Source organism: Saccopteryx leptura, chromosome 1 (assembly GCF_036850995.1).
Source record: "Saccopteryx leptura isolate mSacLep1 chromosome 1, mSacLep1_pri_phased_curated, whole genome shotgun sequence".
Classification (NCBI taxonomy): Eukaryota; Metazoa; Chordata; class Mammalia; order Chiroptera; family Emballonuridae; genus Saccopteryx; species Saccopteryx leptura.
This window is the reverse complement of record NC_089503.1, coordinates 150,947,210-150,974,205: the sequence shown is the minus strand read 5'-3', so window position 1 is coordinate 150,974,205 and position 26,996 is coordinate 150,947,210. Positions and strand designations below refer to the sequence as shown.

At 51.0% G+C, this 26,996-nt stretch overlaps 1 protein-coding gene across 1 annotated transcript; it reads left to right on the top strand.

Annotated features, from left to right (window-relative positions):
• The first annotated feature begins 448 nt into the window (after positions 1-448).
• Positions 449-26,996, top strand: SNX18 (sorting nexin 18). Its single transcript, XM_066377738.1, has 2 exons — positions 449-2,219; positions 23,849-26,996. Exons 1-2 carry the CDS (start codon positions 596-598, stop codon positions 24,100-24,102), a joined length of 1,878 nt encoding a protein of 625 aa, XP_066233835.1. The 5' UTR covers positions 449-595; the 3' UTR covers positions 24,103-26,996.

Genomic DNA, 26,996 nt, shown 5'->3' with positions numbered 1-26,996 from the left:
GTTTCAGGGCGGAGCAGGGATCCTTGCGCCTGGTCTGCGGTGGACTGACCGGCCAGTGCCGCTCAGCGTCACACGCAGCACGCTCGCTGCCCGCAGGTCCCAGGGGGCACGAGCTGTCAGGGCACCTGTGTCCCCATGGTGCAACCGCGGCGGAGCGGGACAGCCCCTCTCCAGTCCCCGCGCGCTCGGAGTGGGGTGCAAACACTGTGCGCACTCACTTGCTAGCACGTGTTTCCCAATGTAAGGGCCAGAAGATGTCCCAGCCAGTGCGCTTGGGGGCAGCGCTCTCCGCCCCCGCCGCGAACACCGGCGCCCTGCGCGGCCCAGGCCACCAGGGGTCAGCCGCGGCGCGGGCGGCGGGCGGCGGCTCGGACATCGCTTGCTCTCGCCTGGCGCCCGCGCTCGGCAGTCGATCGGCGCGGCTGGGGACGTGGGCGGCCGCGGACCCCGCCCCCCGGCGGCTCCGCTCGGCTCGGCTCGCAGTCGGCGGCGCGCGGAACGGGCGGTGGGCGCGGGCGGCGGCGGGCGGGCGCACAGCGCGGCCTCGGGCTCCGTGCGCGGGCCCCCGGCGGCCCGGCGGGCGGTGGCCGGCACCATGGCGCTGCGCGCCCGGGCGCTGTACGACTTCAGGTCGGAGAACCCGGGCGAGATCTCGCTGCGGGAGCACGAGGTGCTGAGCCTGTGCAGCGAGCAGGACATTGAGGGCTGGCTGGAGGGCGTCAATAGCCGCGGCGACCGCGGTCTCTTCCCGGCCTCCTACGTGCAGGTGATCCGCGCTCCGGAGCCCAGCCCCGCGGCGGACGGCGGCCCCGGCGCCCCGGCCCGCTACGCCAATGTGCCGCCCGGTGGCCTCGAGCCCTTGTCCGCCGCGCCGCCCTCCGCCTTCCAGCCTCCGAGCACCTTCCAGCCTCCGAGCACCTTCCAGCCGCCCAGCACCTTCCAGCCGCCGGGCATCTTCCAGCCGCCGGGCGCCGGCCTCCCGTACGCCGGGGGCGCCCTGCAGCCGTCCCCGCAGCAGCTCTACGGCGGCGGCTACCAGGCCAGCCAAGGCAGCGACGACGACTGGGACGACGAGTGGGACGACAGCTCCACGGTGGCGGACGAGCCAGGCGCGCTGGGCAGCGGCACGTACCCGGACCTGGACGGCTCGTCGTCGGCTGGGGGCGCTGGGCGCTACCGCCTGTCCACGCGCTCCGACCTGTCGCTGGGCTCCCGCGGCGGCCCGGCGCCCGCGCCGCACCAGCCGTCGGGGGCTAAGAGCTCGGCCACCGTGAGCCGCAACCTGAACCGCTTCTCGACCTTCGTCAAGTCAGGCGGGGAGGCCTTCGTGCTGGGCGAGGCGTCGGGCTTCGTTAAGGACGGCGACAAGCTTTGCGTCGTGCTGGGGCCCTACGGCCCCGAGTGGCAGGAGAACCCTTATCCCTTCCAGTGCACCATCGACGACCCCACCAAGCAGACCAAGTTCAAGGGCATGAAGAGTTACATCTCCTACAAGCTGGTGCCCACGCACACGCAGGTGCCGGTGCACCGGCGCTACAAGCACTTCGACTGGCTGTACGCGCGCCTGGCCGAGAAGTTCCCGGTCATCTCAGTGCCGCACCTGCCCGAGAAGCAGGCCACCGGCCGCTTCGAGGAGGACTTCATCTCCAAGCGCAGGAAGGGCCTCATCTGGTGGATGAACCACATGGCCAGCCACCCGGTGCTGGCGCAGTGCGACGTCTTCCAGCACTTCCTGACCTGCCCCAGCAGCACGGACGAGAAGGCCTGGAAGCAGGGCAAGAGGAAGGCCGAGAGGGACGAGATGGTGGGCGCCAACTTCTTCCTGACGCTGAGCACGCCGCCTGCCGCCGCACTGGACCTGCAGGAGGTGGAAAGCCGTATCGACGGCTTCAAGAGCTTCACTAAGAAGATGGACGACAGTGCGCTGCAGCTCAACCACACGGCCACCGAATTCGCGCGCAAGCAGGTGACGGGCTTCAAAAAGGAGTATCAGAAGGTGGGCCAGTCGCTGCGCGGCCTTAGCCAGGCCTTCGAGCTGGACCAGCAGGCCTTCTCAGCCGGCCTGAACCAGGCCATCGCCTTCACTGGAGACGCCTATGACGCCATCGGCGAGCTCTTCGCCGAGCAGCCCAGGCAGGACCTGGACCCCGTCATGGACCTGTTAGCGCTGTACCAGGGTCACCTGGCCAACTTTCCCGACATCATCCACGTGCAGAAAGGTAAAAACGCTTGGCTTTGCAGCTGATGGTGTGCCATGTGTTGTTGGGGGTGGCTTTGACCGAAGTTCTCTTATCTCTTCCGGACTGGTCCTTTTGATGAGATAGTTTTGGGGTTTGACTATTGCGTCGTACACTTGGGGGATCTGTAATCTGTGTCTGAGGTACTATTGCAAGGAGATGGCCAGCCAGGTTAGGCATCTGTTGTCAACACTGCAGTGTCACTCCAGGATGGGTTTCTGGAAGCGTGGGAATAATGGGGAAGGATGGGCATCAGCAAATACAGGCCCCTCTGCTCTCTGTCTACACACCTCAAACCTGCTTGGGTGGAAAAGCTCGGAGCCCTTCTCCCAGGTACTAGCAGGGGGCAGCCTGAGAACTTTCTGCACTACCTGCTTCTCGTGTGCAAGCGCGTGCAAGCTTGGTAGAATTCAGGAAGTTTTAGGAACATCTATTTAAACTCAGTCATTTTGGTTTTGGAGTCTGTCAAGACTGAAATTCATGTTAATTGGGAAAAGGAGATAAGAAACTGCACAGAACGTGTGGAATCTGAATCTCGTGTCTGAGGGCATTGTTTCTGGTAACCTAGCGAGGTACCAGATGCTGCCCACTGTTGGAACTTGTTTTGCTAGTGATTGTGAGTGTCCCTGAGAACCGCAGCGGGATGACTTTGTAGAATGAAGCAGAGCGGTGGTGCCCGTCCTGGCGGCCCTCACTGACTTGCGTTCTGATGGAGTGCCTAGAGTGAGAGGGTTGGAGAGGTGGTTTTGCGTGCCTGTGCCCTCTGTTCAGTGTGGGGTGGGGGGAGGAGGGAGTAGTCCCACCCAGCTTCTTTGGAGGGTGATAAGCTTCTTGGGTGGTCAGGCCTGGCCTTCAGGATGGAGGTGTACCTGCCGTTTCAGGTGGACCAGCGCCGCGATGAGCAAGCCTGGCCTTAGACATCTCCTTACTTGTGTTGAACTGAAATTTGCCTCTCTCCATGCTCTTTCTGTTCCCTGGAACCACCCTAAACCAATCCATTCCTCATCAACATGTCAGCCCTCAGACCTTTGGAGACAGCAGTCTGGCTTCCTTCCCCTTCCAGCTGGGTGACGGCCTGACTCACCAGGGGGCGGGCCCTCCAGGCCCCTGCTAACAGGCAGTACCCTGAAACATCTGCAGACCCAGTGGAGCAGAGAAGAGTCACTGTCCTGGCAGTTTACATTTTGTAAAGGCACTCTATCTAAGATTGAATTAGCTGTTTGAGCAACCGTATTTCTGTCAGCCCCTATTGAACCTGCCTCAACTTCGACTTTACCTTTTCTTTTTTTAGTAAATTGCTATGAATACTTGACTTTTTGGTTTGTATTGGTAGGACTGATTCTTTGAGCCTTGAATGCAAAACCTAACATTTAAATTCCATTGTGTTACATCCTTCTGGGGCCAGGCTACGTGCCTTTTTACATATTCTTGTGAACTTATGTAAATTCTTGGTAAATAGTTGGCAGGCTGGAGCCCGAGGCCTGAGGCTCTGACACGTGCAGGTGGCTGGTACTGCCAGCACTGGTTCCCTGTCATTCAGACCACACTGTGGGTCAAGTGCCCTGCTCTTGAACTTATTAGAACAGGTATGCTATTTGCTTTAAGCTCTGCTTTGTGTTTACAATAGTAGTCTATATAGTTTGTTAAACCATATGGTTTATTTATATATATTTTTTAATCCTAAAACTAAAAATTGTCTCCTGTGGCTTGGGATTTGAGAAACTTCCTTCGTTTAAACCAGTAAGTACCTTTTCTTTTTTTTGTGTGTGTCATTGAAAGGTTCAGGGGCACCACACATAATATCATCAGGCACCTCGGGAAGAATACCAGTTGGTGTTCAATATGGTTTGTTTGTACCATAGCCTTGGTGTGTGATGCACAGGGAACCCGCGTCCCTTGGTGATGAGTCTTTAGAATGTGCTGCCATTTAAAGCTGTAGTGTGTGTGGTGCGGGAGACTAGAGGCATGCGCTTACAGCCAGTGATGACTAGGGATGCTCGTGTTGGCGAATTTTAGGAATGCAGAGGAGACGAATGTCATAAGACAGGCTTAAAGCATTTTGAACATGTTACGGGTGTTTAGAGCTTGTGGTTGTAAAGAGTAGCTCATCCCTCCCCCCAACCCCCACCACCTTAATTAACAGTTGTTATTGGAATGATCCTTTTTGAGTCTGAGCACTTGGAATTTTGTTTTCGGGTTGTTTTTTCCTCCAAGGTCTCAGTGTAATCTCACCAAAGGTCTCAACTGACTTTTGAGAGGAGAAAAACAGCAAAAGATAAAAATCTTTGAGTAATTTAAACAATCTTTTGTTGCAAACATTTGGTCCAGAGTTTATATTTCAACGTTGGGAGCTGTTTAAAAATTCAAAATAATTATTTCAACGCTTCACATCCCATAGCCATGGCAAGAAAAAAGCTGTGCTGCTACTTTGTGTGTTAACATGACAGAGAAGAGGGTTAGAAAGTGCTTTTTTACCTGGCTGGTTGGCTCAATGGTAGAGCATCAGCCTGGTCTGTGGAAGTCCCGGGTCCTATTCTCTGTCAGGGCATACAGGAGAAGTGCTCATCTGCTTCTCCACCCTTCTCCCTCCTCTCTCTATCTATATTTCTCTCCCCCCAAGCCATGGCTCATTCAAGCAAGTTGGCCCCAGGCACTGAGGATGGCACCATGGCCTCCCCCTCAGGTGCTAAAAATAGCTTGGTTGCTGAGCAACAGAACAGCTGCCCCAGATGGGCAGAGCATTGCCTCCTAGTGGACTTGCTAGGTGGATCCCAGTTGGGATACATGTAGGAGTCTGTTTCTCTGCCTCCCCACTTCTCACTTAATAGTAATAATTTAAAAAGTGCTTTTTAATTTCTAAAGCAGTTACAAAGGGGAGTCAATTAGGTTTCCTCCCTTAATTCCTGAGGGGAAGGGACATTGGCTCCCCAGAGCTGCTCTGTTCACCAGGAGACTGCTGTTCTCTGTTCTAGACCAGTGCTGTTCCACACCGGGTCTGGGAGCCCCAGGTGGCTATTTATATTTAATCAAAATGAAGTAAAATTTAAAATTTCCAGTTCCTCAGTCACACTAAGTGTATTTATTCCAAGTGCTTTGTGCCGGGTGGCTGCCACACTGGACAGTGCGGAGATGGAGAGGGAGCTGCCACGTTGCTGCTGCTGCAGGCTCGATGGCCAGCGTGGGCCGGGCAGGTGTCAGTGGCATCATGACTTTCTCTGCCAAGGGAGTGGTCTTTTCCCATATTGTAACTGAGTCATCTCAGGGCGTCCCCTCCTGTCCCTAGGGGCTAAGTTGTAAAAGCGGAGAGGAAGCAGGTCCTGCTGGACCATCTGTCCAGCGCTTCCCCGGCACTTGGTCCGGGAGCAGCATTTCTGCCCAGTGGGAGTGTCCTTGTGCTTTGCAACCTGCCTTCACGGTCCGTTCAGAGAGCACATCTGGTCTCAGGATGGGCATCTGAGTGGCGGCAGAAAACTCCAGTGTCCTTTCTGATGTGTGGTGGGCTGGCATTGTCTATCTGTTCTTAGCATGGAAACCATCACTTAAATTTAGTGATAGTTTTACTCTAAGTACTTTCTGCAGAATTGAAAAGAGCCATATGTTCCTTTAGCTAAAAGAGAATTCTAGAATTGTGATTTTTTTTTTGTCAACTAATGGAGTCTTAGATAAACAGATCTATTTCGAGGAGTGGAGTCGAGTGTAGGAAGAAGGCAGCTTACTCTAGTCTGCAGTACCATGGGTGGACATTCAGAATCTGTCTGACTTTTATTCATGTTTTCCTTTGTCATAAGGAGGAGTCCCTTTAATTCTTTGTCCCTGGTCCCTGACTGGGCGGTGTGTATGTGTCTGTCCCGGCTTTGTGACCCTGTGGTCCTGATTCTCTTGTTCTTATCATTCCTGCCTACAGTTTGCCCTCTATAATGCTGATGTTGGTGAGTTTGGGGTACGACTAAGCACACATTGATCAGTTTTCTGAGTCTGCTCAGTTCTGTTTTTGTGGTGTGATTAATATATAATGAACCTCACTGCAAATGGCAACTCTGGGCTCCTCTCGCGGGGAGTGTTGCAGAAGGAAGACTGCAGATGGGGGGTGATGAGAGGTGCTGGTTCTGTCTGTGACTGTGGGCTGGACCGCTGGACAGGGTCACTGAAAGAGAAGTTGCTCTCTTCCCGAGGAAATCCCGAACAAAATCACGACGAAGTGACTGGTCGGTGACACGTGCCTGTGGGTGCAGAGCAGGGACACAGGGCTGGACGTGTCCGTGGACAGGCTGTCCTGGGTTCTGCACTCTGACATGAAATATTCAGGGGCTGTTTCTTTGCCTTCTGTCAACCCTCCAGACGGAGCTTCTGCTCGGGGAGAACAGCCCAGCCCTCAGGACTGGACACCCGCTGTGGCTGGCCAGCCGGTTGACCAGGGGCGGGTAGGGTTTCACCATTGTGCTTGGTCCCCACGGGTAGGGTTGGTCCCGTGTCCCGCCCACATTAATTAAAGATAGCGGAGCCCCAACGGGGCAGGCAGGGTAAGGCTGGCCACAGTGGGCCCTTCCCAGTCCACTTCCCTTCTCCTGGGGCTAAAAATAGCCCCGAGAGGGAGGTGCCAGGGGCACAGAGAGAAGGTCCACTAAGCGGGCTGTGGACAGGTTCCTCCTCATTATGAAAGCTCAGGGCTAGGAGGTGCGGTCATTCATCTTTTTTTGCTTTAGTCCCTGTTTCCAACCCCAGCTAGCCTTTAGGGAGACTTCGGTTGTAGCCTTCACCTTTGGCCCAGTCTGAACTTCCCGAGTGAAATAAGGTTACCTTAGGGGCTTTTGAAATGGGTGACTGAGTTCTGTGGTTAAAATGTCAGTGTCACTGGTCCCGAACAGGCTCGGTCCTGAAGCCAGGGGACATTGCTCACATCTCCATTGGTTCTCAGGGTTCCTGGGAATCACTCTGGGAGGCCCAGTCTGTAGGCTGATCTCTGAAGAGCCCGAAGGGGCCAGGGGACCCACAACTCCGCTCTCAGGTGCTGCCCACACAGGGTCCCCTGCCCAGCCAGCTCCAGATTTCCAAATGGCCGAGAAGTCCTGCAAGGAGAAAGGGTGTCACAGTCACAGAACACTTCCCTTTACCTACGTTCCTTTTCTTCAGGCTGAATAAAAATCCACCGTGTTGTCTCAAAAGTATTTTAAAATCATAATTTAGTATCGAGTTTGACTTGACTTGCTGTTTATGTAAGAGGCTCTGTGGTAAATGATTATCACGAGAAAATGTCCCAGTGACGCCTGGCCCAGTTTGGAGAAGCAGTGCCCAGAAGACTGCACCGTTTGTCACCCCGCAAGGACAGAGCACGAACTAGGTCTGTGTCTGCGGAGGGACGGCAGGGCTCTGATTCACAAGGAGGTCCTTGACTTGTGACAGAAAGGCCATGTGCCAGGGTGCTGAGACACACCCCTCCCCCCAGGCTGCGCAGGGGCTGAGTCAGTCCTGCCCGGGAAAGCATGAAGGCACGCCACACACTGCATGTGCAGAGTCGTCACTGTGGGCCAGCCTGGAATTGGGGAGCAGCATGTGGGTGGGCAGGGAGCCGCGGACAGTTGGGGACATTTCTTCATACGGTTGTCGTGAGGATTACATGTTACCATTCTTCGTAGCTGCTCACTAAATGCTTAACTTTGAAAAGTCGGAAAGTACTTTTACCACGAAAGCCACTCCATTAAAGGACACATTCCAGCTGTCTTTTCGCACCAGCTAGCCTGTTACCACCAGAATTGCAGGCAGAGAAGTATGTATGAAAACCCACGAAAGCCACTAGTAGCGGTTAGATCTTGTCCTTGCATGCGGCTGTCCGGTGTAGCACAGCCACACCAGGAAAGTGGTGACGGTCAACGCTGGTGTATTTGGAGTCACCAGCTTGTCACTGTGTCCTTCAGCTGCACCCTCCTCCAGGTTCCTGTCGTCTGAAAACGGGAGGGTCGTGGTTTCCCAGGTGGTGGTGTTCATGGGCTTTTCATTCAGATCGGCAAACATGCATCAAGGGCCTAGCCCAGCCAGCGCTGCAGGTAAATGTGATGAATGCCTGGCTGCCCGCTGCAGACGGGGCTCCTGGGTTCTGAAGCCAAGGTGTGGACGCCTGGACAGGTTCCCTCTGACCCAGATGATGGGGATAATTAACAGGGCCACCAGACAGAGGAAAAGTGACGGGTTTTCCTTCCTACAGGGGAGTCTCCTTCACTTTGAGTTCTGAATACTATCTCCTTTCCACAAGTAGACACAGTCTCCTGCTGATGATCTTGTGTTTGTATCTTGACTATGTCTCGGTGTGACTGCGTTTATTAGTCCATGTCATTTCTACCCCTTTCCATAGAACTCTTTATTGCCTGCTGTGACTGGACTTTCCTCTTATGATAAGAAAGTTCACACATTATTTCGTAGGTGGGAAGACATTAGTTAGTGAGGGGAGCTTTATATAAATTATTATAGTTAGTGATGAGATCCTCTGGAGGATAACCCTGATTTTATTCAGCAAATATTTTAGTGCCTACTGTAGATCTGGTACTCTTAAACATCTAAAGATGCTAGACTTGTGTCAGTGGCCAGAACAGAGACCCTTGCCCGGGTGGGATTTATAGCCAGCAGGGTGGAGATACGACAAACACAGTGACCATACTGTGTGTGGAGTGTGGTGTATGTCAGGGGACAGAATCAACGTGGAACAGGGCAGGCAGGCACAGGGAGGCAGGATGAAGTATTAAAAGGATGGTCCAGGTTGGCCTCATGGAGATCTAAGCAGGGCCTGGAGGGGGTCAGGGGGTCAACCAGGTGGATGTCTGGGCAGCGTTTTTTTTCTGCGGAGGGTGCTGCGAGGGCCAGGCATGAGGGGCATGTGCCTGTCAGGCGGAGACGCGGAGAGGGGGCCAGGCGGCTGCACTGGGGAGGAGCTGAGCAGGAGGCCAGGCCATGCGAGGTCTGAAGTGTGGGGCTTTGTGGGTCGTTGTCAGGACTTACAGTAAAAGCCCAAGTGAGAAGGGAGCCATAGCACGGTTTTGAGCCAAGGGATGGTGGACAGCTGGGGTAGATGTCAATTATGGGACCAGGGACCAGGCAGGAAACTACTCTACTTATCCAGATGAGAGGCTTGGAAGCTTGGACCAGGGTGGGGACCCGCAGAGACGGTGGGGAGGGGTCCCACACTGCATGTATTTCAAACGCAGAATAAACAGGCTTTGCCTAAGGGATCAGGTGTGGCATGGCAGAGAGGAGGAGCCATCCGGAGGGACGCTGGGGGTGTTTGGTCAGACCAGCAGTAGGAATCGAGCTTCTGTCCCTGAGGTGAGGAAGGCTGTGAATGGACAGGTGGGGAGGGGCAGTCAGGACTTGAGGCTGCAGCGTTCTGGTCCGCACCTCCCACCCTGACACATGCACAGTCAGCCTCAGAGCCCACGCAAGTCCCCAGCGCATGCCACCTGCAGCCTGGCCCTCTCCGTGTAATCACCACTGGGAGAACGCCAACTGGTGTGCCAGCGACTGCGTGTGCCCCTTGCTGGTTAGGTCCGGGTCATGGTTTGTGTTCCTGTGTTACGGAGCCCACAGTTTTGTACGTGTGTAGTGAGTGTTTTTTGAGTTAACGATGTGGGCACTCCATAAGGACTTCTTGGTTGATTTTGAAGTAGACGTCTTTTGTGATTCATAGAATGCTTCCGTTTTTCCTATGTATATGGATATGGGTAACCGTTTAAAAGTATGTAGGAAATAAAGATAGGATCTTCACCATGTTTTATGGGTGAAGTTGTTCATTAACATGTAAGTGATTTTAAAATCTTAGACTTAGGTATCTATGAACTACTTTTTGAAATTTACTGGGTCTATGCGAGGAAGGTTGAAATGATTAACTTTCTGTGTCAGAAAAGTTAATATATACCTCACGATGTCACTCGATATTGATTGTTGGTGTTCACACTGGTATACACACATCTCTCCTCTCTGGTAAGCTTCCATTATAATACTTTTACTGGGGTCTCTTTTGCTAATTCAAAGCCCTGGGTCCAGAGAGAGCGCGTCGTGTGTTAGATGGCAGTGTGGAAGCACTGGGTGCTGAGTGGTCCGGGAAGGAGGTTGAACATGTGTGCAGACAATGGGAACGGAAGTCCTTGGGGTCCAGGGGGCGGAGAGTCATTGTTGGGTTTGTCAGAGGCCTGGTTTTGTTAGAGGCTTAGGCTTGTAAGAGGCCTGGGTGGGTGTGGGTGGCATTTGTCTTTCCCCTTTGAAGGATGATCACATTTGACTTTTGGAGGGACACAGGTGGACCGTGCGTGCGCTGTTGACCTTGGAGACGCTTTAGGGTAGGTTTGATGAGCGTAGGATGGCTGAGACACCACGTGCCCAGTGCCCAAGTCACTGAGGGAGACTGAGAAGCATGTCATAGCTTCCCCCGCAGCCTGGCATGCACAGTCAGGAGGGGCATATGGCATGTAGGAAGTAGAATGGAGGGGTAATTATCTCTGGGAGTGGCTTCTCCTGGTCTCCATCTGAGGAAAGTGTTGAAAAGCAACTGGAAGCTCACCGAGCTGGTAGGGTGAGGGAAGGACGTTCTGGGCAGAGGGAACCCCGTGTACAAAAATCGGGGGCCACATACTGGCTGCTTCTCAAGAGTCAACCTTAAAGCTGCTACAGCTATAAACTAGGCGTGGCCACCCTGGTTCTGTGGAGAGTGAGGTGCCTGTGGCCTGGAGACTGGTGTTCTTGTGTTTGTTTGTTTTTTTTTTTTCTTTCCTCCCTGTATTTTTATGAAGCCAGAAACGGGGAGAGACAGTCAGACAGACTCCCGCATGCGCCCGACCGGGATCCACCCGGCACGCCCACCAGGGGGCAACACTCTGCCCACCAGGGGGCGATGCTCTGCCCCTCCGGGGCGTCGCTCTATTGCGACCAGAGCCACTCTAGCGCCTGGGGCAGAGGCCAAGGAGCCATCCCCAGCGCCTAGGCCATCTTTGCTCCAATGGAGCCTCGGCTGTGGGAGGGGAAGAGAGAGACAGAGAGGAAGGAGAGGGGGAGGGGTGGAGAAGCAGATGGGCGCCTCTCCTGTGTGCCCTGGCCGGGAATCGAACCCAGGACTTCTGTACACCAGGCCGATGCTCTACCACTGAGCCAACCGGCCAGGGCCCGAGACTGGTGTTCTTAAAAACAAAGCTCCCCAGGTGATCTGACCACTGTTGGCTTCAAGCTGTGGCTGGAGGTGACAGAGGGAGGTCGTGGAAGGTCAGACAGGGTGTCGACGTGGTCAGCCTGCATGTTAGAGGGGCAGGTCATGGTGACAGGACTAAAAGGTGGCTCGGGAGGTGAGGCAAGACATGATGAAATCCTGAACTGAGGAGGTGTCTCTGGGCGCAGAGAGGAGGACACCAAAGTGGCAGGTGAATGGCGGGGAGGAGAGAGACGGACCTGCAGGCGAGCGGCTGTGGAGCAGCCATCAGGAAGGATGGAGAGGGGACCTGCTCCCTGCTTGTTCACCGCATGCGAGCTGAGAGTGGCTGTCACATTTTGAATGATTCTGCTTTTCATGGCTCTATAAGCCTCAGTTTGCTTCGACTTCCAAAGTGTCAAATAGGGACGAATCTGACCCATGACTTGGTCAGCCAGGCAGTTGGGGTATAAGGGACAGTGGCGGTTGTTGGGGTTGTGGGCAGCGGCCTCTAGGCAGAGCACATGTGGTGTCTGAACAGGTGTGGCAGGGCGTGCTCATGAGCGTGGCGTCCACAGGCACGTGGGCTCGCGTTCCCACCGCTCACTGCAGAGCCTTAGGCTGCGGGCTTCTCCTCTCTCAGCCTGCTCCCTCCTGTCTAACGTGGGATACCCGTTCTGCGTAGCAGATAATGCTGTGTTAATTACCAGCTGTTGTATTAGTTTCCTACGGCCACTGTAACAGGTGACCACAAACTGGGTGGCTTACAAAACAAATGTATTCTTTCACAGCTCTGGAGCCTGGAGGTCTGCAAGGAAGGTGTTGGGTGGGTGGGGGGCACCATGCTTCCTGCAGAAGGCTTGGGGGTGGAAGCCAATCTGTGCCACTTCCAGATCCTGGTGGCTGCTGGTGACCTTGCTTTGCTGCTCCTTGGCCTGGAGATGCCTGTCTCTGCCTCCACCTTCACCTGGCCTTCCTCCTGTGTGTGTCTGTCTCTGTCCTCTCTTCTTCTCTTAAGGACGCTAGTCATATTGGATTTAGGGTCCACCAGAATCCAGAGTGACCTCACCTAAACTAATGACGTGTGCAGAAACCCTGTTTCCAAATCGTCCCGCACTGCTTAACGATGGGCACGTGTTCCGAACAATGTGTAGCTAGGCAGTTTTGTTGTGGAGACATCACTGAGCGCACTCACACAATCCAGCTGTTACAGCCTGCTGCACACTGGGCTGTGTGGTCTTGCTTGCTGCCCCTGGACTGCCTGCCTGTGCCGCGTGTTACTGTGCACAGCAACACAAGACTAAATCATGCCCAAGAGAGAAGGATTCCGTCAGTGGACAGGGTAAACACGAGTGTGTGAAGCCACTGTCTGTGTACACATGCTCACTGCTTTACGTCACACTTTTTTTTCATAAGTAGAAAGAGTACACTCTAAAATAATCGTACGAAGTATAGTGTAGTAAATGCCACAACCAGTGACACAATCGTTGATTGTCATTACCGAGTGCCGTGCACTGTATGTGATGGTGTGTGCTGTACTTTCGTATGACCGGCGGAGCAGCAGGTCTGCTTACAGAGCACGTGGGCAGTCACTGAGCTACAACGTCAGGGCAGCTGGGACGTCACTATGCAATAGGGGTTTTTCAGCTCCGTTATAATCTCGTGAGACTGCTGTTGTATATGTACGTGGTCTATCATTAACCAAAACGTCGTTATGTGCCACATGAAAGGAAGGTCACAGTCACGGATTTCAGGTGGGTGAGAATTGGGGGGATACTTTTCAGCCTAGTACAGCTATTAACTCCGCCCAAAAGGCAGTATGCCCACTGGGTGCCTGTGGACACGAAGGCTTGGGACGGTTAAGTCATTTCTAGGATCACACAGCTGATTAGGAGACCAGGGCTATTTATGCTACGACAAGTGTTTTGCCTGCTAGAAAATCAGATTGTATTCTGTAGGCAGTCCACAGGCTCTGAAGCTTAGTCTCAAGGGTGGCACCTGGCTCGTGGTAAAAAGAGCTAATGGGTTTTGAGGGCTTGCTCTGTGCCAGTCACGATGCTCCATGCTTTCTATTCAGTGTAGCAGGAGATTTGGAGCTAAATACTCTCGTTATCTCCATTTGCAGACGGACAGGCGGTGAACCACAGAAACAAGTTGAGGCTTTGGAGGCGTCCCTCCTCAGCGTGCAGCCTGGCCCCAGGCAGGGCTGTGGGACCTCCTGTCGGCTGAGTGCAGACCCAAGGGCCCGTTGGAGTGACTGGACACGAGGGTGGCTTTGGAAAGGAGCAGGTGAATACGAGACACCTGCCCGGTAGCACGGCAGTGCGTGAGGAGGTGGCTCTCTTGAGTCTAGAGTTACCTTTGAGGTTTTAAGTTTGGGTGACAGAGAGTCGCAAGGCCAGGAATGGAAACAGGCAGGCTAAGACGTGGGATGGAAGAAAGTCTTAGAAATCCTGCTTTCTGGGCGTTTTATTATATTGATAATTGTGATTGTCACAAAAGCCACCTGTTGTCTACAGGGAGACTCTTTCACGGAATACTGACCAGCATCAGCTTGGGTCGTCTGTCAGTGTTCCTGTTTTATGACTTGTGTGTTATCTCTGTTCTAAGACATGTATTTCCAGGAGTTTTGTTTTGTGCCTAGTTGGTTGTAAATTACCTAGTTCAGCTAAGTTTGTAGGTGGCCCGAGTAAAGAGTTCTCGCCACAGGAAACCTGGTCCCTGCTGCTCGGAGAGGCAGGGCAGCGCAGGGTCAAGGTGTTCTCAAGTTTTTTTTTGTTTGTTTGTTTTTGTTGTTTGTTTTTTTTTTCAGAGACAGAGAGAGAGTCAGTGAGAGGGATAGACAGAGACAGACAGACAGGAACGGAGAGATGAGAAGCATCAATCATCAGTTTTTCGTTGCAACACCACTTTGGTGTCCTCCTCTCTGCGCCCAGAGACACCTCCTCAGTTCAGGATTTCATCATGTCTTGCCTCACCTCCCGAGCCACCTTTTAGTCCTGTCACCATGACCTGCCCCTCTAACATGCAGGCTGACCACGTCGACACCCTGTCTGACCTTCCACGACCTCCCTCTGTCACCTCCAGCCACAGCTTGAAGCCAACAGTGGTCAGATCACCTGGGGAGCTTTGTTTTTAAGAACACCAGTCTCGGGCCCTGGCCGGTTGGCTCAGTGGTAGAGCATCGGCCTGGTGTACAGAAGTCCTGGGTTCGATTCCCGGCCAGGGCACACAGGAGAGGCGCCCATCTGCTTCTCCACCCCTCCCCCTCTCCTTCCTCTCTGTCTCTCTCTTCCCCTCCCACAGCCGAGGCTCCATTGGAGCAAAGATGGCCTAGGCGCTGGGGATGGCTCCTTGGCCTCTGCCCCAGGCGCTAGAGTGGCTCTGGTCGCAATAGAGCGACGCCCCGGAGGGGCAGAGCATCGCCCCCTGGTGGGCAGAGTGTTGCCCCCTGGTGGGCGTGCCGGGTGGATCCCGGTCGGGCGCATGCGGGAGTCTGTCTGACTGTCTCTCCCCGTTTCTGGCTTCATAAAAATACAGGGGGGAAAGAAAAAAAAAAGTCATTGATTGCTTTCTCATATGTGCCTTGACCGTGGGCCTTCAGCAGACCGAGTGACCCCTTGCTCGAGCCAGCGACCTTGGGCTCAAGCTGGTGAGCTTTTTGCTCAAACCAGATGAGCCGGCACCCAAGCTGGCAACGTTGGGGTCTCGAACCTGGGTCCTCCACATCCCAGTCTGATGCTCTATCCACTGCGCCACTGCCTGGTCAGGCTGTTCTCAAGTTTAAAACAGCAGATTTAGGAATCATCCCTGAAGCTTAGTGATCATAACACACGACGGCCACAGTTCTGCGGTGACAACTTGACATCCTTTTGGAAAGGTACTTGAAAGCCAGATGTCTTCTTTGGAAGAACTCTTCCGACTGCACTGTGAGGAGCACTCACACTGGTGGCTGTGGCCCTGGGCGGGGTCCTCGCTTCCTGGTTCTGAGGACTCGGTTCTGTCCCTTCCTCCCTGCCCCACAGAGAGGGGAACATCTGTTTAGCAGCTTCAGGTCCACTTACTTTAGCTTCGGTCTCTCTTTATCTTCTGAGAAAAAGAACTAAGGTTTTAACGTTTCGTTGAAGGTAGTTTCCAAATCCTAGTCTCCTCTTTCCTACAAATGTGTTCTGTGTCAGAGAGTCATCCAGACCCACGGTGCCGGTGGCTGGCAGCCAGGTCCAGCGCCGGCTGTCTGTGTGGACCTGGGTCAGTGCACATGTCTCAGGTCACAGAAGAAGGATGAAATTAGGAATTAGGAACCGCAGGCCTTGGACATCAGTTATATTCTCTGAATTTCAACCCTTATGTGAATTTTATTTTATAAAATTGGTTCTTTTTAAAACGTTTTCTTGTATGTTAGGGTTATCAGGGGTAGTCTTTATACCTCATTTTATAGAGATTCTGTGGATAAACGGTCTGTAGAAAAATGATAGATACTTTCCCATGTCTCAGATGTAAATTCTCTTATCTGTGGGTGCTTGGCCACAGACCGTTAACATCTTCACCATTGTATCCACTGCTTCTGAAATAACACACTATGTGTGCAGAATTGTCCTGAACTCACCACCCTAATAACGATATCACACATTTAATATTCAACATAAGCTGAGCTACAAGAACCCTTATATATGGATAAAATGTTCTAGCCATAAACAGCCCGTTTTACCAAATAAGCCACAGGAACTGGAGTCACATGTCAACCCCCTTGTTTGTGGAGCAAAGAGAGCTGTGTGAATGTCCGTAGGGGCGGGTGAGTGAAGGCAGGTGGATGTTTTAAGACCGATGCTCCAGGTGCCTTCGTGCAAACCCAGCGTGTTAGGTGGTTACCTGAATTCTCCAAATGCTGAGTGTTTCATCCAGCAGCCAGGTTTTTCCATTTGTTTGTTTTGGGGCTTTTGTGTTTTTTGACAATTTATTTTATCCCAACTATCTTACTTTCTGAAATGATTCAGAAGTCCTCTTTGTCATCTGTTATATTTATGACTTGAAAGTGAATTATACTTTTTTTTTATCATTGAATTTTGATAGTTCTCGGCTTTAAGGACCTTCATTCAGTCCCTTCCAAACTTGGCTGTTGCTGACTTGAGCTCACTGTTCCTGTTGGTGCCCTCCTTAGTTCATGAATGTGTCCATACCCAGAGCCCAGCAGCCTGACTTGGTCAGGAGCAGACTTCGGAGGTCCAGCCTGGAGGCTGGCACTGGGTTGCTGTCCCTGCAGAGAGCTCCCTAGCGGTGAGGGAGGGCGCCATGCCCTGTCCGTGCACGGGGCTGCATGTGGGCCCTGATGTCTGCATGGAGGAAGCCGTGCCTGACCAGGTGTGACCACAGTGCCTGAGTTGGGGGGCTGGGCGGACCGGGTTCACATGCTCCCGACACTTTCTGTAAAGGATTTAGGTTTCCTGAGTGTGAACTCTCTGCCCTGACGGTGGGAGTGGCCACTGCTTCTGGTCTGGGGATAGAGAATGTGAGTGACACTTGGGAGCCCGGAGCAGAGGCTGGACGGACCTGGGACTGTTCCGCCAGGATGGGCGGCCCCCCTGCCCTGCCCTCTCTGTGAGGTGGTGTCGGCCTTTGTTTTTTGAGATGCATTACTCAAAAAAAAAAAAAATCAAAAATTAAATATTGGAGCAGAGGGGGCACAGAGTCATGAGTGGGAGGGTGGGGACTGGCAGGGAGGAAGGAAAGGGGGGAGGAGCTGCTGGGGCCGAGCAGGGACTGGGGGAGGGTGGGGGAGGGGCGGGTTCCAGTGATGAAGGATAAGAGTGAAGTAGGCCACTGGACCAAATTAGCATTTTCTTTCGACATTTTACGTGTGCCAGCAAATGAGGAAAAACAGGCCTCGTCCAGTCTTGGGCGGCCGTCTGCTGTCCCGCCTGTCACAATGGGGTTCGGTTTTTCTGGGGCACAGCCCTGGGAAGACAGAAAATCACATTCATGTTGTTGGCATGTTCAAGATTTCAAAATTCAATCAAGTGCTTGCTTTTTTTTTTTTTTAAGGGAGAAAAGTGTAGCTTTTGGAATCTCTGTTGCTTAGTGACCAGGCCTTTTGTGTTACTGGGCTTAGGAGGGACAGAACATTCTGGAGTAAGAGATTTGCTGGCGGAGAGGAAGGCCAAGCTCAGGTGCGGGCAGGGGACCTGGTGGGCTGTGAGTGTTTGCAGCAGCCGTCCAGCCTGGGGGCCCTGCACCCTGAAAGAGAGGGGCTTCTTCAGCGGAGTGTGGGATGCCTGGGGTAGCAGAGTGTTTGGGAGGGTTTTTTACCCACCTCTCATTTTTCTGGGTCAGAAGTTTCCAGGACGGCGACTTGTGTGCACATCTGAAGGAAACGACACGGCTCAGTGTAGAGTGGAGGACAGAGTCTGCTGGCGTCTGCAGGCGTGCAGGGTTCCTACAGGTGCTGACTGGCCAGGGGACACAGAGCTCTGCCACACTCGTCTTAGAAAACCCACACATGACACGGAAGTGCCTCGGAAACGGTTCTAACTATTGGAAATGACACAGCGGCACGCTATGTAAATAATGTGGTGCTTTCAGAAATGGTTCCCACCTCTTGGGTCATGATGAATCTATAAAAGGAGTTTCTTCATGGCTGAGCCCTTTAGGTTATGGTAATGAACCGTGTCATGTGCTGATAAACTCTTTCGTTTTGTTTTGTGATCATGGCGCATGTGTGTGACAGCTCCTCTCGCACTGAGCACAGGGGACTGGGAACCAGGGTGGCAATTTCGCGCTTCACCCCTCCTAGCCTGCACGTGGGCTGATACTGTGGGGCGAGCTGAGAATGGTGGGTGACGGGGTGACCTTAGGACATGACTTCTGCGGAGCTGTGTTTGATGAGGTGGAAGAGGGCAGAGTGCCTTTCTCGGAGTCTGGGCAGTTGCGTTAAAGTGTAAAAATGCACCCTGCTGGGAACTGTGTGTGGACAGAGTCACTAGAATGCCAAGTTGCCCCGGAGGCTCTGTTAGGAACAGTCCTAAAGGCCAGTTGGCGTCCTGTCTGTCCAGGGAGCCTTCTGTCAGCTGCTCGTTGTGGAGGGCGGGACCCACGTGGAGCCCTGCATGGACTGGGAGTGGGAAGCGGCCGCGGGCCAGCAGGGAGGCCAGCGCTTGGCCGTGAATTGGCTGTGGGACCCTGGGCAGGTCACTTGGCTTCCAAGGCCGTTTCAGCTCTCAAAGCCGCTGCCCTGGGTCAGCCTGCAGACTTCCCTGGGGGGCGTCCCGTCAGCCTTGCCTGGGCCAAGAAGGCAGTCCTGGGGTCTCTGCTTCTCCTTCCTGAATTGAGTCTTAGGGTTACTAGTCTCTGCGGGAACTCTCTGTTCCATGGAGAGATTCTAGCAATTCGCCCAGCTAATTTGATAATGAAATTGAGTGCTCAGCGGAAAGTTCACAGTCAGCCCGGCAGCCTTTCTTCAGGAAGGCTGTCTGTTCTGTCCCCCCTCCCCCCTTCCTCCACAGAGGCAGCGGCTTAACTGAGATGGTCAGACCAGCCTGCTGTCCCGGGGCAGCTCTCTGGGCGGGAGCCGGGTGGGTGCGGCTGAAATGGTGTGCATCGCTTTCATTAATGTCCTTTTCCTGCGCTCTAAATACATGTTGAGGATTTATTTTCAGCTGTGTAACAGTGTTGCCTTCTTGTAGGTTGTGTTTTCCTCTGAACTAGAAATGTTACCACACTCTCAGAATACACACACATTCTTCCATGTGTCAGTCTCTTCTTAATCTCTGAGTTTAATACTGGCCTGCATTCTGTTTGCATAATAAAATCTCTCTGTGCCCACTATTATTACGGATGCTGCTACCTAATGTCTGTCCTTTGGCCCAAGAAACAGTTTCAGTTATATGCTTTAAACATTCCCATTCTAACGTGGATTTCCCTCTGATCGCTCCTGTTCTTCATTTTTTTTGTTTGTTTGAAAACTGTCGCTGTGCCCCTGCATGTCGTGGGGTCTTTTGTTTAGCTCAACAGTGACTGCTTTCCCCCTAGCCTGATTGTGTGATTTCTGTCCCTTACTTGCTCACGCTTCTTTTCTGTTTTGAAAGCACTGTGGCCTGTTTATGAGGGTCAGGCTAGCAGGGGGCAGGTTCCTGCTACATTAGCCACGTAAAATGTTAGAGGTTTTGAAAACCTTTGCCTGTTTTTGAATTGATTCCATGATATTAAAATAATTTTAAAAAGTGTATGTTTCCTTTTTTTCTTTAGTTTCTGGGCCGTGTTTTTTTTAGCTTTTAGCTTTTTCTACCTCTCGGGTTTGGTAGAAAACGCAGTGTAGCGGAGGGAACGCTGGGGTGTGGCCTGCAGCCCGGTGGGCCGTGCTGTGCGGGCGCCATTGACGCATTTTGAGCAGAGTTCTTTGAAAGTCAGGTCGCAAGCCTGTAGTGACCTGCCGTTGCCCGGTGGTGTCTTTGTCCAGCCTCATTCTCTTTGGAAGCTGGGCCGGACTGAAAATTCAGCCATCTGAGCCATCTGGTGACATTCAGAGTTTTAAATAGGAAAAGATGTGAAGTGTAGAAATGTGTGCAGATTGTTTTCTGTTTGAAAATCGTCAGATCAAAGGGTGTATTTCCTTAACTGTTTCAGGCATATAAGCTTGTTACCTCAGAAATAACAGGAACCAATTATTATTTTTTTTAATTTAATTTTTTTTTTTTTTTTTGGCAGAGACAGAGAGAGGGACAGATAGGGACAGACAAACTGGAAGGGAGAGAGATGAGAAACATCAATTCTTCGTTGTGGTTCCTTAGTTGTTCATTGATTGATTTCTCATATGTGCCTTGACCACCGGGGCTACAGCAGACCGAGTGACCCCTTGCTCGAGCCAGCGACCTTGGGCTCAAGCTGATGAGCCTTGCTCAAACCAGATGAGCCCGCACTCAAGCTGGCGACCTCGGGGTCTCGAACCTGGGTCCTTCCGCATCCCAGTTCTACGCTGTATCCACTGCGCCACCGCCTGGTCAGGCCCAATTCTTTTTTGAAAAACACACCTTGTGATCTCCGGTACGTTATGCCGGTGGATTTGAATTGTAGGAAGTGTGGTTAGCCGAAGTCCCAGATGTAACTGGCTTTGGGTGCTTACCCTCCTCGGTGGTTTGTTCTGTCCTTTGTCCCTACTTTGCAGAATAATTCTTTGTCCAGATGTCCGCCTGCACCAAAGCAAGCTCTGTGTTTCCCTAAAGGGATCATGTATTACTGTTTTTAGCGGTGATTCTTAACTTACATCATCTTCCAGTGCGGGAAGAGATGGACACAACCCCTTCTTCCATGTACGTTTGGGCTTAGATCTTTAAAATAATGGTCTATATGCTTTTTTTTGTTTTCAATGTTTTGTTTCATGGTATCCTAATTGTGTTACTACAAAGATAAGAAAATCAGACACCTTACAAATACAAAAGGACTTCAAAGTAATGAGGTTAGTGAGATTTCAGGGGACAATTTCCATACCTATAGAGTTTCCTTTACGTGCTCACAAGGCCTTGGAATTGCCTGTCAGATAAAAGGCAAGGTTCTTGTTAGGGAGGGGAGGAGGCTGTGCAGGAGCCCCCCAAGCACAAGTGGGGGGCAGCGGGCCCTCGTCTGCCCAGCCTTCCCTCCAGTGTCTTCTAAATATTTGTCCTGTGTGCTCTGCAGTCATCGACGCTTCCAGGGCCCCGTTTCTACCTCTTGCTTGGTTCCCCGGTGATTTGGAGGCTCCACGAGCTTGAGTATATATCGATAGCTTCCTCAGTCTCCTTGTTGTAAAAACAGTAGTCACGTCTGTCGTAACGCTGTGGCAGTCAGCAGTCGTGGATGGAAGCGCCCGGCGCGTGTCCTCGCTGCTTTGGCTGCGCCTCTTCAGTGTGCATGTGGCCTGCTCCCTGTCCTCAGCCCTGCTGCGGGGACTCTGAGCATTTGCCCTTGTGACACAAATCAGCTTCTGTGTGGAACGACTCACTGTGTGGTCCTGTGTCACCCTGTCTTGGTGGGTGCCTGTCCTCAGGGTGCTTGGCCAGGTGGCTTTCTCGAGAGCTTACAGGCAAGAGGACTTGGATGCTAGAATGCCAGATTCTTCCTGTTGCAGCCTTGTGCTCTGCACACGCTGCATCCTCCACAAATGCCTGTTCAGTGAATTCAAGTTCTTGCCCAGCACCTTTGGGGGCTCTGAAGAGAGCAACGACATTTGTGTTATATACTAAATATAATGAATCTTCTTTTCCTCTTGACGCCGTGAGTACGTCCACTTAAAAAGCTTCAAGTTGTTAAATGCAAAAAGGTCCTTAGGTCTCAGAGACATTTCCTACTTGGTTGTGCCCAGGAGTTTTGAAATGTATGCAGATGTTGTCTAAGGCCATACCACCCTGAAAGCGCCTGATCTCGTCTGAAACAATGCGGATGTGATACATTGTGAAGACGTCAGACGTGTTCATGTATAGATTGGTTTTTATAGTGCACACCTGCAGCTCTGTGTAACAGACTGGGGTCTCAGAGACCCAATGGTCTCATTGGGAGTCGGACAAGCTGCAGCTTAGTTAATGCTCACACAGCTCCCAGCAGCGTGGGAGTTCCTCCATGCTGGACCCCATGTTCACTGCGCGGGGCCGGGCTCAGAAGCAGAACCCAGGCTGCTTGCAGAATGTCAGTGCAGGGCAGCCACCTGCCTGCTGTGAGTTCGCACAGACTCAGTGGGTCTGCACTCCGGTCAACTATGGCGAAAATGTCGGCTGCCCAGAGATGTCTCTTCTGCATTTCCTGTTCTCTATTTTTCTTACCATCTTAAACATGTATTTCATAATTTCCTATTCTTAGTCATTTTGAAAAGAATTTTTTTTTTAGTTTTGTCTCCTGCTTTCCTGGCCTTTTCAGCTTTTTTTGTGTAAAAAAAGCTTCAGACTCTCTTAGAGTGCGGGGCATCGGTCAGGGGTCTTCCTGAAGCCATGTTAATGCCGATAATGTGACCTCTCTGTGGAGCAGACCCCACGTCCCTGCTGAGGGGTGAAGTCAAGTGGGGGCCCTTTCTGCTCTTCTCTTTAAAGATCACACTTAGAAAAAATAACTGAGAATGTGTAAAAATGCACATACAAGTGTATCCATAACCCCTGTTGTCAGTAAGTTTAAAATTCTCAGGTCTTTGAACTGTTTGTAAAAGAAATAAAATTTACACTGTTTAACCTCTAAGGGCTTTATTTAGTGGGAGATTTGGAGAGGTTTAGAAATAGTGCCATCTCCCTGGTATATTTCCCCATTGGCTGAAACTGAACATTTCTGAAACCAAGTTTCTCAGCTCCCCCACATTCCCCCCCCCCCAAGAATCATGTCCTCAGACTGTGGAGCCACGTGTCCCCGATGTCTGTCTCTCCTGTCCCTTTGGTCTAGTAGGAGGCCCGCTGGATGGAGGAGCTGGAACTCTGCTCTCTGGGGCTGGCTGTGCTCAAGGGACGGGGCTTCGTCATCGCTGGTTCCCAGCAACCCGCGACATCCTTTCTCTCCTCCCCCTGCACCGCGTCAGCCTTTGTGTCTGTGTGACCGCTCTGGGAGCCGGTCTGCCTCATGCGGAGCCTGCCTGGATCACAGTCCCCTCCCCTCGCCCTCGCATACTTGGTGACATTTCTTGACAAAGGGCCCTGGCACCTCTGGCTTCCCTCCTGGGTCATTATTAGGACCAGAGTCAAACCCCATTCATCCCCACAGTCCCGAAAGGACAGGTGCATTCTTACTCTGCAGGGTCCTGTGTTCGGGTGTGGTCAGAGCCAGGCACGCAGTACTTAGCCCTGCATTGCCAACCGGAGGAAGTGTCGACTCGCGTCAGAGTCGAGCTCTGGAGCCTCACACAGGGGCGTCTTAGAGACACTTTCTAAGGATGTGTGTTTGCCGTCTCTGGGCTCTTGTTTCTAGAGATAGAACTCTCACTATACAGGGTGGGCCGACCCAGGTTGGCAGTTGTGAGTACATGAGAAACACTTTATTCTGGTATTATTATTTATTAATGATCGTGTTGTTTTTCCATCGGAACCGCTGTACGCCTGCGTTGGCCCACCCTGTGTGCGTACGTCACGGTGTTGTGCCTTTCCTCTTTAGACGGTGAAGTGTGTGGAGTTTCTGGGTTTGTCTTTTTTAGGGACAATTCCTTGCTGTTTATTCCCTGTTATTTGCAGCCGAGTAAGACCACCCCCTCCTGGAAGAGGGGAGCACAGAGTAGTTCCTTGGTCAATGGCAGAGGCCAGTTTGGATAAGGGAAGCTTCAGCGTGGTGGTGTTTTCAGGAACTTCTCCAGAGTCCTTCCTTTTTAAGTAGGCACTTAGTCATTCTTTGAAATTCCAAAGGACTTTAAAATCATTTAGGCAAGTATTTACACTGCCTGCAATTCTGTCTACTGTGTGGCTGTGCCTTTGGGGTGTATGTACATGGTTCTTCACTATTGTATTACTATTTTTTACTGCAGGAGCCCTTACGAAGGTGAAGGAGAGTCGGAGGCATGTGGAGGAGGGGAAGATGGAGATGCAGAAGGCGGATGGCATCCAGGACCGCTGTAACACCATTTCCTTCGCCACCTTGGCTGAGATTCACCATTTCCACCAGATCCGCGTCAGAGACTTTAAATCACAGATGCAGCATTTCTTACAGCAGCAAATAATATTTTTCCAAAAAGTGACACAGAAGTTGGAAGAAGCTCTTCACAAATACGACAGTGTGTAATGACTGGACGTTGGATTTGCAGACTCCTCTCTCCAGTTCAAGAATAATTTCTGCCGAGAATAAAAACTGCTATCCAAGAGCGATGGCCAACTCTCAGTGTGGTACAAGGCTGGTTTTGTGTGAACCGAGACTGGGCTGAATCTGTAATTGTGTAGGGAAGAAACAGTTAACGCCGTTATATAATAGAAACAGTACCACACATTGTAACTAAATTATACTACGTATGCCTACACTACCATTGTAACTTTTGGAATAATGATTATACTATTTGCCTTATTGCTTTTTTGAAGTATGGGTATTTTAGTGCATACTTTGTAGACCTCAGAACCCATGAAGGGTCTCAAAGAAGCTGGCTGGGAAGAGCCTGCTTGGATGCCTTCTTCCTCTCACAGATCGGGATTCCCTAAATTCAACCTGTTCTCTGTTTACAAACTCCAACTAGAGCAGCTATGCGACTTTGTGCCTTTAGAGTCTTGGTTTTTCATTTCTCTCCCATCTCCCCCCACCCCTGGTTTTTTTTTGTTTTTTTTTTTTTAAGTAACCACAACTTTTCTGATTGAAAGAGTTGAAAGGTCAGTTATATGGTGACAAACTGCCAGAAACTTCCGTTGGCACCGAGGTGGGTGGGAGGGTCACCTGTCGGCTGTCGGCAGGTGTTGTCTCCTGAGCCTGCTGGTGCTGAACAAAGCAGCGGAGACTAGATGCTCAGTGTAGGACCTCAGGTCCGTTGGGGAGGAACGAGGTCCGCTGTGCTCCCTTAGATGCTTCAAGTGTAGCCTCCTCCCTGCCACGCCCTGGAGACCCGGGCTGGAGTGTCCCACGAACACGTCCACCTCACGGAGAAAGGGGGGTCTAGTCGGGGATACACATAGCACTGGCTCAGTGAGAGCACACTCGGTTTCACTTAGGAGGATTTTCTTTCCTTTTTTTTTTTTTTTTTGATTTTTCAGCTTGAAGACTTTCTTTTAATATTCATTGTGATTTTTTAAAAATGGATCTACACTGTTAACTGATCGAGACTCCACTGTGATTCACTCGTTTACTTAATCAAACACTTTTCAGGGATGTCTGTGAAATTCAGTGTTCTAGGTGATGAAAAGTAGTGTTGATCTAAGGAGGGACCAGAAATAATTTCTACTATTCCAGATGCTGAAAACAAGAACTAATTGTTTGTTGTTAAGTACTGATACCCCCCCAAGACATTTTAACATTAAAAATGATTTAAATGCATTCTTTTATGATTATAAGGGAAATATACAAATGACTGATAAAATACCAAAAAAAAAAAAAAAAACCCCAGAAATATTTGAAAGCAACTTCCTTTAAAAAGCACAAAGAGATTCTGGCTCAAAATGCCAAAACCTCAACTGGTTTTCATCATTGCTGAGCTAAATAATGTGATTCTTGAGTTTACGGATGTAAAAATTGTCACGGAGAGGTTCAAGTAGCTACTGTTTTATTAAGCAAGACTTAAGCTGCCTCAGAAACCCCTGGGTATTGAAATGGCAGTGCAGAAGTCAAGGTCAGTTTGACATGTTGGTGAGTCCCATTGATTGAAGAAAAGGGTAATTATTGAAATAATGACTCAACAGCAGTTACTCTTACAAGTAACCTCATATGGGTTGAATTTTTAAGATCAGAGTCTGATGATTTCGATCGAAATTTTATACCTTCAGTAACTTTTTAGAGCCAGATTTAATATCCTGTGGCTTTGTCTTCTATGATGGATATGTGGGACTGTAACCAAATATACATTGTTCTCTAAAAAGTAACTTCCTCTTACTGATTGCAAAATACAGTTATTTGATAAGCAAAACCCATGTGCGTATAAATGTTCATTTGATGACCGAAGTTTGGAGAGTATAATTATGGCATTTAATTACAGTTTGAGTCCGTTCCGTGTTGGACAGACAAGCACAATGCCTTTCAAGTGATTTGAAAATCAGTTTTGTTTGCCTCTTTATTTTGATGGCGGTTTGATTTTTTTCCCCCTTCTTTTTTTAGTAAAATCACTAAACTTGTGCTCTGGTAGCATGGAAATTGTCTGAGGTGTATTAGGTGACTGTACTTTGGCTGGGGTGGATATAGCTTCAATGATGAAAACTAAAGATTAAAGTCCAAGGAAGTGTAAGTTCATGCTGCCTACTTCAAAGAGAACTTTTATTCTTCATGACGACATCACGTCATAATGCCACTGATTCATCGGAGGTTTAAATTAATTCTGTGGGTTAGGACACCAGAATTATTAAGTGTTCATTTTAATCTAAGATCTTTACTTCTCTAACGTTCTTGGTCCTTTTGAAACATTTCAGTATATATATTTTAAAAAAAATACTGCAATGTTGATATCCAAGAGAAAAGCCATCATAATGTGTGTGCTTGTTGGTCATTATGATCAGCATGGTACAATTTTTTAAAATAAACTCTCATGCCCTGCACATCATTACTTGTCTTTATTTCTGTAATTAATAGTTCTGAAATGTGTTTATAGAACATGAGGGCATCCATGTGAGCCTGGTTTTGCTGTTTAATTACAGATGGAGTTGTGTCTGTGCAGTGACCACATGATAGCAGGCCCGTTGGGCAGCCACATGGAGTAGCCCCTTAGATGGGGCAGCCCAGCACTACCTAGGCTGTGGCATCTACAGGCACAGTTTACACCAGAATAAGGGGACATGTCTGACAACGAGCCCTGCGTCGGTGTGTGTCAGCCTGAACACAGTAGCCCCTGGGCTTTCTCGTTTTACGTGTGTTCCCGATGAGACGGCGGGTTCCCAAATGCTGATTTTCCACTGTCCTACATTTTGCTGCTGTTCTCGTAATTAAGGACTTGAAAAATGTTTTAGTCTGTCGCATCAGGCCTGTGACGTTTGTGAATAAACCTTTAAATGTCA

Excerpts from the sequence above, each read along its gene's own strand:
- SNX18 (XM_066377738.1), top strand. The coding sequence starts at position 596 with ATGGCGCTGCGCGCCCGGGCGCTGTACGACTTCAGGTCGGAGAACCCG. Across the intron at positions 2,220-23,848 it reads CATCATCCACGTGCAGAAAG|GAGCCCTTACGAAGGTGAAG; the intron begins GTAAAAACGCTT and ends TTTTTACTGCAG.